The sequence below is a fragment of the Lissotriton vulgaris genome, chromosome 7, assembly GCF_964263255.1.
Source record: "Lissotriton vulgaris chromosome 7, aLisVul1.2, whole genome shotgun sequence".
Taxonomy (NCBI): Eukaryota; Metazoa; Chordata; class Amphibia; order Caudata; family Salamandridae; genus Lissotriton; species Lissotriton vulgaris.
The window spans coordinates 392786996-392800162 of record NC_141695.1 but is presented as its reverse complement, the minus strand read 5'-3'; the positions used below and the strand labels follow the sequence as shown (position 1 = coordinate 392800162).

Here is a 13167-nt window from a genome sequence, read left to right as displayed (position 1 = left end):
GGTATATATACCCTCAAAGGATATCCGATCACTATACCTTCACTGTGTTCCAAGCTCACACTTGTAGCAGCTATTGCTTTCAAACATCCTGGCAATGCTTTAGCAACTGGATCTAAAACAGCTGGGAAATATGCAATTCGCTTTCTCAGTTTTCCATGTCGTTGAATTAAAACTGATAATGTACATCCCTCTCGTTCACTGCAATACAGTTCAAACTCTTTCTCATAATCAGGCATTCCCAATGCTGGTGCTTCACACCGGCTAGTTTTTAATTGTTCAAAAGCTTCCATTTCTGTTTGGTTAAGCACAATTGGGTCTCTTACCTCTGCTCTTGTCAATCTCTGCAATGATTTTGCTATCAGAGAAATTCCATTAATCCATTGTCGACAGTAACCTACCATTCCTAGGAACATTCTCACTTATGTCTGAGTTTTAGGAGGTTGCATTCCCTGTATCAGTTTGATTCTCCCTATAGTAACTTGTCTGATTCTTTTGGCAATCTTTTGACCTAAATATTGTACTTCTTTCTGACAGAACTGTAACTTTGATGGGGACACCTTATGTCCTCCGACTGCCAAATGGTTCAGTAATGCAATGGTATCTGAAACACAAGCATCCTTGCTTCTTGATGCCACTAACTGGTCATCAATATATTGAACCGGTACTGAATTTCCAGCCATGTTCAAACTCTCCAATGATTTCTTTAACAACTGATTAAAGATGGAGGGACTCTCAGTATACCCCTGAGGAATTCGGCACCATACCAAAATACGGTCTCTAAACCGGAAAGCAATATTGGTTGGCTATCTGGGTGTAATGGAACTGTAAAGAACGCATTACATAGGTCAATGACTGTATACCATTCTGCATCATGTGGAATTTAGTACAGTATTACTGTGGGGTTTGGTACAACAGGACAACATGGGACAACAATTTTATTAATTCTTCTCAAATTCTGTATTATCCTAAATGTTCCATTAGGCTTTTTCAATCCCATTATAGGTGAATTACATGGACTGCTTACTATTTCCCTCAAAATTCCTTGTTCAATCATCTTGTTTATCACTGGAGTTATTCCTTCAATTATTTCTTCTGTCATTTTGTACTGGGGAATGTTTTGGTAACTCACTCCTTCCTTTACAGAAACTTTCACAGATTCCACACCTTTCATTAATCCAATATCCTCTCCTGTGAAACCCCACACTTGTTCTTTGACTGACTCTTTCAACTTACCAGGTATCTTTTCTTGGTCAAATACAGGAAACATACTATTTCATTTTGAGTCTATCAGTGACATAGTCATTTTATACAAACTATCTTCATCTGGGGTTTGAAGCTCAATGCTATCTGGGGAATAGTAAATGGCACAATTCATTTTACACAGTATGTCCCTGCCAAGAAGGTTAACTGTCACACACTACACATCTATGCATATCTTTACATTTTCCAATTTCCACTTCAACTGGTTCTGTCAGGGATGTTTTTGATCTGTCTATTTGCTACACCTACTACTATCTCCTGAGAGAGGAAGATTTTGAACTTCTACTGATCTAACAGTAGAACGGGTAGCACATGTGTCCACTAGGAAAGTCATATTTACATCATTCACCTTCCCATTCACAAAAGGACCAGATTGATCTACCCCTAGAGTTGCGCCTAGTACGCACTCTTCTCCCTCTCTCAGGCACCGTCAGAAGCTGTCATCCGACTCACTCCCATCTTCCTTCAACCAATACTGCGAACTCACATTCACTCTAGGTAATCTCGTTACCTGTTCTCCTCCAAAGAATCCTGTCTCTGCACTGTATTTCTGTAGATTTATACTGTGTGGAAGTGGTGGTTGTGGCACCTGACTCTGTTGGGTAACTACCTGCTGCTGTGGCGATGGCTGTTGAATTACCTCATTCTGCACCTGCGGATTCAATGATGTATTTTCAGGATTAACTCTTGGGGCAAATTTACACTCTTTCTTTCAATGCCCTAACCTGACGCAATTGAAACAGGGAAACTTTTTCTTGGCCTCATCCAAACTAACCATTACTTTTGTTTTCTTCAAATTTCCCTTCATTCTTACTTGATCTCCTTCTGAATTTTTATTTTCTAATTGAGCTACATGATGTTCAGCCACTTTCACCTGCGCCCACATTGCTTTTTCTTTAAGCTTTCTTTGCTTAACCTCAATCTCATCACTGCAATATTTCGCATGCCTCAAAACTTTATCTACAGAACATGACTGCCATCCCATCAAATTAGGCTTGATCACGTCTCCTATCTCTGGTATTAATCTAAAAACAAAGCGATACACAAAATGACTCATGTCCTTTTCACTAAACTCTTCATATCCACTGTATTGCTTAAACACTAGCAGCAATCGCTCATAAAATGAATGTACTGATTCTTTAGGTTCCTGCAATGTCCTGTCAATCTTGACCCAATCAGTCTCTTTTGGTGGGATTTTATTCTTCAAGAATACTATTACCTGTTCATACTTTTGCATTACTTCAGGTCCAGGAGCACCTGTTCTAGGATCTCGTGGATATTCTGTTTTTGGCCAGTCCACAGTAATCTTGCACTCAGACCATATGCCTGCTGGTACTAATATGCCAAACAGTCCATCTAAATCTTCCCTTAATACTTTTGAGACCTTTACAAATTGATCCACTTGTCGATACCATTCTACTGGTTTTTCTCGTAACCTGGGGAAATCATTTGTGAATGACAATATATCCTGTCTAGTCCAAGGAACATGCACATACCCTCCAATTAATTCTTTTATCTGAGTTAATCTTCCAGCAGTTTTCATGTTGTCAATATCCTTCTCAGTAAAATCTACTCTGTAAGGTTTTTGTAATAATTTATTCTTTGCAAAATCTATATTGAGTTCACTCGCCAATCCTTCTAATCGATCATGCAGGTTTTTCGCTCTCCATGTAATGCTTTTACACATGAACATTAATTCATCATCTTGGTATGCTTTTAATCTATCTGTTCCATTTGTCCCAATTATTAATTCTTCCATGTCAATTTTCAATCTGACCACATCTAACATTTTAGGTTCTTGATCCTTTACTTTTAATGTTTTAAACCAATCACGTAATTCTTGTTCTGTCGGGTCTACAGGGGTTTGTGACAAGTACATTTTCTTTATACTTCTTCCGATTTTTGTGGAACCTAATTCTGCACCCATTGGAAACTTATAAAGGAGACTTTGATTAAAGGTCAAGTCAGGCGGTGTCATCTGACTAGTGTGCCTAACCTCGGACAAATCTGGATAAACCTTTTCTTTTACTTTTTGTAAACTTTGATTCAAAGGGATAGTTAACGATGGTTCTTTTATTTTCTGGTTTTCGAACACTGGAATCACTGGACCTATTGTTATGGGGACATAATAATAGTATTTTAGGACCCCATTGTAATTTTCCCGATTCATGCCCTTATATAGGTATAAATCACCACATCCTTATATAGGCATAGAAATCATAACCATATTTAGACATAGCTCATACAGTCCAAATTCGGCAGGGCTACTTCCACTAGTTCCAAAAACCCACAACGATTTCTTGGAAAACTCGGCTTCAGCAGCTCAGGACTTCCCCTTGCTCGAATACTGACTTGTCCAAGAACTCATGGGGCCAGATGCATCAACCAAAATTGCGAGCGCAACTGGTGCGAATTACCAATTGCGATCGCAATGGAAAGAAACGGCATGCATGAAGAGAAATCGCTAGAAAAAGCAAATTCGCAAACGCAAAATTGCGAAATCGCTATATAATCGCAGAATCAAAGCCAAACCCCATTTGCGACTCGCAAGTAGCGAGAAACCAAGAAATTGCGATTAATATAGCGAAATCGCAATATCCAAATAGCGAGTTCGCTATAAAATCGCATTTTCCCATGCATGTAATATCGCAAATTGCGATTCCGTCATTATTCGCTATTTAGCAAGAGCAGTTTACAGGGAATCACAATCAGGTGGTAAAAAAAAAAAAAAATTCCCACTCACCTGCCTGACATCAGAGGTGTATTTAAACACTCCCATGAGGCCCCAGTGGCCTTCCACAATGGCAGGACTCTACATATTTGCGAGGAGGAGAAGGATACTTGCAGCAGGCCAGGCCAGAAGGAGAATCCAGGATAGAATCTTCCGTCTGCGCATCACATTGTTAGGACAGACAGCTGAGCAAATTTATGATAAGTACAGGATGAATGCTGCTATGATACTGGACTTAATAGATGAATTGGACCCACTATTGCAGCGCCAAACACATAGGAGCCAGGCTATACCTACTCATGTCCAGGTGCTATGTAGCCTCCACCTCCTTGCCTCAGGTAGCTTCCAGGACATAGTGGCAGAAGCAGGAGGGGTATCACAGAGCTCCCTTTCGCGGTTCTTCAAATCCTTCCTGGCCGCCATGATGACTGTCATCAACAACCACATCTCCTTCCCCACAACCCCAAAGGAATTGAGCCAAACAAAACAGGACTTCTACCAAGTAGCAAGGTTCCCACACGTGATTGGATGCATTGATTGCACCCACGTAGCCATATGTCCCCCTGCCGTGAATGAGTATATATTCCGCAACCGTAAAGCATATCACTCAATCAATGTTCAAGCAGTGTGCAATGCGGAAAACATCATCACCGACCTTGTCGCACAATACCCAGGAAGCACTCACGATTCATACATCTTCCGCCATAGCGGCTTGCACACACGTCTTCTCAGGGGAGATTTTGGCAATGGACACCTGCTAGGTAAGTGCAATACTATACACATCACTGACTTAGTCATGGCAATGCATAAGTGACTCTGACATCTTGCCTCTTACTCTGTAGGTGACAGTGCATACGCGGTGAGGCATTACATCTTGACTCCCTACCTGAACCCAGCCAGTCCACAACAACAGAGGTACAATGCAGCCCACATCAGGACACGTAACGTTATAGAACGGACATTTGGATTGCTCAAGAGTCGCTTTCGCATCCTGCATAAAACTGGAGGAGCTATGCTGTACCAACCGGAAACCTGCTGCAGGATAATTGCTGCATGTGCAATGTTGCACAACATAGCAACAAGGAGAGGCATCCCCATCGAGGAATCTGACACAGAGGGCAACCAGCCCCCAGCACAACCACGCCGTGCACATATTGCCAGTTCAGCGGAGGGACAGAGGAAACGTGCAGACATCACCCAGCATTATTTCTAAGGTATGTAACAATGACACACAACACTCATTTGCATTTGTAGGTTAACTATTTATTATCACGGCTGGCGGTATGGGGTGTCAATACAACCTGAAATGCTGTCCATTAGCACATTAACCCCATGCACCAATGGACAGAGGAGACACACTAAGGACTTGTCATGCAGTCACTAAGAATGTCTTGAACATGGTTACGTCACCATGAGGTCTAACACCCCTCCAATTTGTTTTACCGTCTCCTCCCTCTCACACCCAAATGTCTTTCTCCTGCTTCAGCATCTGCATTCGTAGATGCTGCGGGAGGTGCCTGCCTACGGCTACTGCTCCTCCTGACAGTGTTGAGTGGCGCACTGATGCTGCTCAGGCTGGAAGCCTCACTACCCTCTTCCCCTGTAACGTCGCCCTGAACACTAGTGCTAGCCTGCATCATCTCCACAGCTGTAGTAATTTGCCCCAGTGCCTTGGACACATCCCCACAACAATGGGCCATGTCAATCTGCATTCCCACAGACCGACGTGACAGGTGTGACACGCTAGTGCTTATCTTGGTGTTTGACTTGGTATAAGCCTCCATGCATGCGAGAAACTGCCGATGCCTCTTCCTCTGTGAATTGTGTCCCTCGTGCATCACACGTGCAACCTCCAGGAGGGCGTTGTTGGATTCCCTGTGAGCCTCCACTATGGCAGTTGTGAGCTCCCTCACACTGTCAGCCATTGCAGTGATGTTACTGTTCATTTCCGTCATCTGCAGGTCAATTGCTCCCATGTGCCTAGCTTGCACGCGCTGAACCCGCACCATCTGCGACTCCACGCCACCCCACTGACTGTGACTTCCTGCTTCCTGGGACAAAGTAGGGCTCCTTGGTCTGCGTCGTGATCCTGACCGGACATGTGCCTGCGGTGTTGGTGTGTGACTGGCACTTTCACGGCTTGTAGTAGGTGTGCTAGATGTATGCTGTTCTACCTCCATTGGCTGTAGTGGTGCAACTGTGGCCCTGCGTCTTGCTGGTGCCTTTCCTTTGGATGGTGGTGACACAGGTTTTGATGCCGCAGTCTCTTGATTGGGCTGTGTGCTCTCTTCAACATCACTGTCATCAGTGTTACCTTCAGCTGCATCTGTGATGTGAAACAGTGCTATGTTATATACATGTGTTTCAATAGTTCTACAACCTTAATAAAATGACACTTTTCTGTTATGACTGTCTCTCATCTATCACTGTACTGCTTATTATTAGCATTTGGGCTTACTGTGTTGGATTCCAACTGGCACATGGGTACTACTGACTACAAGTACCATGATGCATTGGGCTCCCTATGTTAAATGTGTGCAGGACTATTTTAGCTGTAATTTTAGCAGGTGAAATCACATTTGGGCACTATCAGTATGTGCTTTGTGCTGTTGATAGTCATGCATCTTACCTTGTGTGCTACAGGCTGCCCCAGATGTGTCCAGGATTGTCACTCCTACGACTGCTTCAGGATCAATAGTGCCCTCAATCATGTCCTCCTGGGGTGTGTTGTCTGGGACTGTTGGGCCTCCTCCTCCAGTCCCCTTCGCCTCCTTCAGCCTTTCAGCAACCTTCTCCTTTGCACGACTGCGCAGGTCGTACCAGCGCTTCTTGAGGTCATCAATGCTGCGGTGTGTGACCCCCACAGCATTCACCTTGTCCCTGATCCTGGTCCAGATTCTCCTCTTGTCTGCCTCTGGCACTTTAAGGGAGAGCTTGCCAAATAACTTTTCGTGGTTGTTTGCAACCTCTTCAATGAGGATGTCAAGTTCACCCTCACTGAATTTTATTTTGCGCTTCCTGGCCACTGCTCCCTCCTCTGTGGCTGGTTGGGACATGGCTGTCTCCACCAGTTAGCAACCTGCTGTTTGTTTGCTTCTGCTCTCACTCCCTGCACTCAGCTTCTGCCTCAGAGTTCAACTGTGCACAGGTGGCAGCATGGGCTGATTGACTTCCTGGTTGTGATGTCATCAGCCTGCTCCCAATGCGACTCTGTAGTTTTTCACGCTCCCGCTTTTAGCGAACTCGCTAATTGCGATATCGCATTTAGCGATTACGCAAATTGCGGGATCGCAAAATGCGCGATTGGAATTATTTTACTATTGCGATTACTTTACATGGAATCGCTAAAGTATTTAGCGATTTTTAGCGATTCCTTGATTTTTCGCTATCCACATCATGCATTGGCTATAGCGAGTCCTTATTTGCGATTCCTTAATAATCGCAATTAAGGATTCGCTATTTGTTTGCATGATGCATCTGGCCCATGGAGTTTTCAAAGAACAGAGACTCTTTGATGACGTTATTATGTCCACCTTTACATCAAACTCAGCACCTTCAAGGTATAAATATGCACACACTTGCCATAGCAAACACACGATGGTTTGGAGCAGTTCGACTATCTACTTGCCCGACGCATCCTGCTACAGCAAGTGCCGAAGCAAGCCGACCCTCCAGCAGACGCACTGAGAGAGACGCAGTCTTTTTTCCTGCCGAGAAATCCAGCTCCAGTGTTTCCAAGCTACCCTTGCGTGTTGTTGGAAAATCGAGTCCTGAGATTGACCTTTTTCATTCTAAATAAAGGCACGGAGCTGATTAGACCCTAAGAGAAATCTTGGATAGATTCTTGGCAAAGGAAAACTAAATTTATGCTACACCTCACTTACTTCTTCCCTCGTACTAAGCTTAGGTTAGGTACATCGGGGTAGGCGTATTTTAGAAGCACCAGTTGAGTACTTTTTAGCCGCTGTTATTTATGTATGTATTCATCTATGGGTTACTAACCATACATTGCTCTTACAGTATTATTTTATTCTACTCTTTTTACTGTATGCATTATATTTTGCAACCAGTTTTATGATTGTAGCAGTTCATTTCTTATGCTTGAGAAAGAAGACTATTCAAAAAAACTTTTTATTGAAAACGCCCGTCTATCTATTTCTCTGCACCTCTGCTGAAACGAAGCATGCACGATTGACTGAGTAAAGTATCTATCTATTGTATCCACGACTCTGAAGATCAGTTTTATCTTGGGAAATAAAGTTGCCATGTTTATGCGGTTTTCAGAAACTAAATCCCTTCTTGTGAATTCGAGAAAGTTTCTAGTGATCTCTGAACTAGCTCGCACTCACAATTAAGACTAATATATTTCGATAGAGATCTAGTAGACATAATTCCTACATCACATCTATAGGATATACATATATATATTTTTTTATTTTTCACACCGAGAAAACATCTTCACGGTAGAGAAACAAAAAATTAGCGCCTAACTTCAAAACAACAGATCCTGGAATCTACAAGTTAATAATACAATGTGAATTGCATAACTTCATGGCAGAAAAAAGCAAAAGAAACAAAATATTCGCCAATAGTGTCTATTTTATTCCAAATGTTGGGTGAGTAGCCTAAAACAATCATCTAACCTCCTGTTACATACAATAATCCTATTTCTATCCCCACCCCACAACATCCCCACTCCAACTTGCAATGCAGGCCCAGATTTTAGCCCCCCGCTTTCTAGCATTCCTACCTCTGCATGTATATAGAGCTGCCTCCTGCTTCCAGACTCCTAGCAACCGCGCTAGCCACATCTGAAATGTGGGTGGTTCCTTATCCTTCCATTGTGCTGCCAAAATTATACGAAATATTGCTGTGCCTATAAACATTGAAAGTAGATAGGTTGCACACCTCTTTTTAAATCACTCGTCATCTTTTTATGTAAATTCGACCAAGCGTGCTCGATGGTTACGTGCCCTGCCCCTGTGGCACGTGAAAAAAATCCATCTAAACGCTAGGCCACTCGTAAGGAAATGCTTATTTTCTGTTTTTCTCATACTCGTTCCGCCTTGCTCGTGGATATTCAATGTGCTACTTCTAGGTGAATCTTTCCTGTTCCATTTTCTTACGGGTGCAAACCTAGTTGAGGCAGTTCGTGATAAACATTGAAAGTAGATAGGCTGCAGGGGAATCGACTCGGGGAGGAAGTGTGAGCACATGGAAAGGGTACACTGATGGGGGAAAGGTTATGAGGCTAACGCGCAGGTATTGGGAAGAAACATTTTTTTAAAAATAAGAATTTGCAACACGATGATACTATCATTACGCTTTCAGTTAAATGAGGTTGAGGTCGGTCATTGCTGTACCAATGTTAAAGATGAGAGACAATTGTTAAAGAGTATGTCAATTACAAAGAGAAAGTGATGTATTGTACATATATTAATTGTCGTTTTATTGATCTTTCTAGTTACCCCTGACGTAGGGCCCATGGAGGCCCGAAATGCATTGGGTTTTAAATAAAACAGCTTTTTAAGAAATTTGCACCTATATGTATTCTTGATTGAAGAGGCACGGATGGCCCATTGGGAGTATGAGAAAAACAGAAAATAAGCATTTCCTTACAAGTGGAGGAAATATGTTTGAAAATGAAAAAATTAACTTTGGAGAAAAAAATGATGAAAATAAGTGTATTCGGGATTAAAAATAGTTAAAGAAAACAGTGGAACAATGATTTCTGCAACAGCAACAGTTACAGTGCTGTGGTTTGGGGCACTATCCAGTGCCCTAGCGTTTGGATGTTGTGCCTATAAACAGACAGTATTCTTGTTCCTTATTACAGCTGAGTGAGCTGTCATGTCCCAAGATTACCAATGTTGGGCGTAAGATCAAAGTACCTACCAAATATAATTCTCCAAAAACCCAGAATCCCAGATTTTAGAGGGGTCAATTGATCGCAATCAAAAAACATATGTTTTAATGTGGCTAATACTTCCCCACATCTAGGACACCGATCATCCTCCCGCTTTCCCCATGCAAAGAGCTTTGCCGGTGTAAAATACAGATTAAATACGGTCTTATATAGCTGTGCCTTTAAATTAGAGGCTAAGAAAGTTTCTGCAGACAGCTCCAGGGTTCTATAAATGTCTAAATCTGGATTACTCAGTTTTACTGCCCATGATGTCTTGATCAAATCTGCTGGTATCATTGCCAACAAAAGCTTATATACCGCTCTTATTCTACATGACTTGTTTCTAAATAACTCCATCAAAGGAATCTTCACGATCACTACCCTAGGCCTATATGCCATTAGTATGCTCTTAACCTGTAAACATTAAAAATACAGATTAGGCTGGGTCCCAAACCTCTGTGGTAAATCCAGAAATTGCGGCTGTTGTTTTCCCCCAAAAAACTCTCCAATGTTGGTTATACCCTTAGCCTCCCACTCCTGCCCCACAAAATCAAAGGTAGCTTTTGAAAAAATTGAGCCATGTAACAGGGGTGTATACTGTGTCACACGAGGAATTCCCATAAATTTGGATATTTCTTTCCATAAACGTCCTGTGCTCCTAATGATCTTAAACCTCACTTTATTGTAATAGCCGCGCTCAACTTGATTTAAAAGTAATCCTACTGCATCTTTTCCTACTGCTAATTCGAATATTGTAGGGATTTTTTCCCCGGTATTCAGGCATTCCCTTTCACCCATCCTCAATAAGAATGATATTTGGTGTAAGAAGGCTGCCCAGTAATATAATGCAATATTTGGGATTGCCAGCCCCCCTCGCTCTTGCTTCAATGCCATTCATTTCAGGGACCTCCTTATCTTATCATACTGCCAGATAAAATTCAAGAACATCAAGTTTATGTTTTTAAGCATACTATCATCAATTGCTACTGGTATTGACCTAAACAGATATAAAAATTTAGGTAAAATATTCATTTTCAAATAATTTCCTCTCCCTATAATTGACAAATCCTTTTTAAATCCAGAGCTACTGTTTTGATTAGTGGGTCAAAATTAGCTTTTGTTATCTTGTCCACATTTGCCATGAACCTTACCCCTATATAGACTGCAGAGTCCGTTGGCCTCTCGCCCTCATACTCCAGATTCTGCATGCAGACTACAATAGTTTTTTTGTCGTTCAAGCTGTATCCTGATATCTTACCGAACATCCCTGTTATCTGCGTCATTTCTTCGATTGCTTCCCTGGGGTCAGTAGTTATAATTGTCACGTCATCTGCATAGGCTAATACTTTTGTTTGATATCCCCTAGTAAAGACTTGTTTAATTTTGTCCATTCGGAGCAATTTTTCCAGGAGAGGATTGATATATAAAGCAAATAAAATGGGTGAGCAAGGGGATCCCTGCCGGGTTCCCCTGCCTATCAACACCTCCCCTGATTCACTACCCATTACCTGAATCCGGGCTTTTGGACCACTATACATGGCTCTGATTGGTCTTATAAATCCCTGGCCAAATCCCTTCAGTTCCAGGATCCCCCACAGAAATGCCCATGTAACACGATCAAATGCATTTTCGGCGTCTAGGAGGATCAAGGCCATCTGACCCCCCGTTACTGACATGATATCAAACAGGGAGATTGTTCTCCGAACATGGTCAGTTGTTTGCCTTCCTGGTATAAAAATCGGAATTAATTAGGGAGATCGGTCTATATGACCCTGGGTTCTCTGGGGGTTTCCCTTCTTCAGGAAGATAACAATTCTAGTCTCTCGCCATGATTCTGGGATATTTTCATTGTACTGGATCCCCATAAACAAATCCAATAAAAGAGCTATTATTGTGTTGCCCAGTACTTTATACAGCTCAAGGGGTATTTGATCAGGGCCGGTGGCTTTTCCAGTAGCGAGGCTCTGTAAGGCATTTTCAATCTCCCCTTGTGAGATCTCTGCTTCCAGCTCATTTTTACGATCTTTGCTTAATACCTCCCCCACTTCCTCTTTTGATACCACCCTTCTGATATCCTCTAGCGTAATATTGCCTCTCCCGCTATCTTCAGCATATAATTGTTGGTAGTACTCTTGAAAGGCTTTGACTATGTCGGCTGAATCGATATATTCTACACCGCTCACTTTAATAGTTGCAATATGATTCCGCACTTGCTTTTGTCTTGTGTGGAGAGCTAGCATCCTTCCCACTGACTCTCCAGTCTCGTATAGACTATTACGACGAGACTGGAATTCCTCTGCTGCTCTTTCTGCAGGCCACCCATTAATCTCTGCTTTGAGGACCAAAATCTGCTCCTGGTCCTGGCCCTGCCTTACTGCCTCTCCCTGCCCTATTGTACGTACATGCTCGTCTTCTGCTGCCTTCAGCCTTTTCATTAACTCCTTATTTTTCTCCCTGCACATTGCTCGCTTTCTGGCCACGTAAGCAATAGTTTCTCACCCTAATCCATCCTTAAATGCGTCTCAGACTATTATTCTTGAGGCGCTATATCTATTAATATCAAAGTAGTCAACTACCCATTTTCTTATATCCTCGATATAATCCTTATTGACAAGTAACTTTTTATCAAACGTCCACTGTCCCCTCTGCTGACTTCCATCTATTACTTCCACCGCCAAGACTAGTGGATTGTGGTCTGATATGATCTTAGGCAGAATTGTTATATCAGCCTTCTTGACGAGTCCTAGTGTACAAAAAATATAATCTATCCTTACCTAATTTCTTATGGGAAAATGAATAGAATGTACTGCCCAAACCCTGAGATGTATTTTTTGCCAGCCACATATCTACTAACCCGTGACTCCTTATCACTCTCACTACAACCTACCTCCACCCTATACAATCTCCCCAACACTCCTAACTGTCCTCCGTCCACTTTTTCCACACCTCTCGATCCCTCTCATCCGCTCCCTGCTCTCCCCCAACAAGATACCTTTCCGAAAATAAGCCCCCGTGCTAAAAACAATGCCTCATGGAGTGATGTTAGTCCAGTCTCAGAATCTACACTCAATAATATCATTTCCAAACTAAAACCCTCCTCCCACTCCAAAGATCCTCTTCCCGCCCTTTTGGTTCAAGAACTGAAATATACCAATGCCCCTATGTGGACCAAAATCATCAACTCCTCTCTATTCACTGGCTGTGTCCCCACCTCCCTTCAGCTTGGTCAAATCTCACCCATTCTCAAAAACACCACTACTGACCCAATGAC

The 13167-nt window shown here is 42.4% G+C and overlaps 1 protein-coding gene across 1 annotated transcript; it reads right to left on the bottom strand.

Moving 5' to 3' along the window:
* Nucleotides 1–1273: 1273 nt before the first annotated feature.
* On the bottom strand, nucleotides 1274–7047 carry LOC147701727 (uncharacterized). Its single transcript, XM_086929362.1, has 3 exons — nucleotides 6621–7047; nucleotides 5583–6317; nucleotides 1274–1347 (listed from the first exon to the last, which is right to left on the bottom strand). The coding sequence occupies exons 1-3, from the start codon at nucleotides 7045–7047 to the stop codon at nucleotides 1274–1276; spliced, it is 1236 nt and encodes a 411-aa protein (XP_086785488.1).
* Between the last annotated feature and the right edge of the window lie 6120 nt (nucleotides 7048–13167).

What these genes read in the sequence shown, in the direction of transcription:
- LOC147701727 (XM_086929362.1), bottom strand. Translation starts at nt 7,047, where the DNA reads ATGTCCCAACCAGCCACAGAGGAGGGAGCAGTGGCCAGGAAGCGCAAA. An exon ending in GGCAGCCTGTAGCACACAAG is followed by an intron (nt 6,318 to 6,620) that starts GTAAGATGCATG and finishes TTCACATCACAG; the next exon opens with ATGCAGCTGAAGGTAACACT. An exon ending in CGACGTTACAGGGGAAGAGG is followed by an intron (nt 1,348 to 5,582) that starts GTAGTGAGGCTT and finishes ACTATTCCCCAG; the next exon opens with ATAGCATTGAGCTTCAAACC.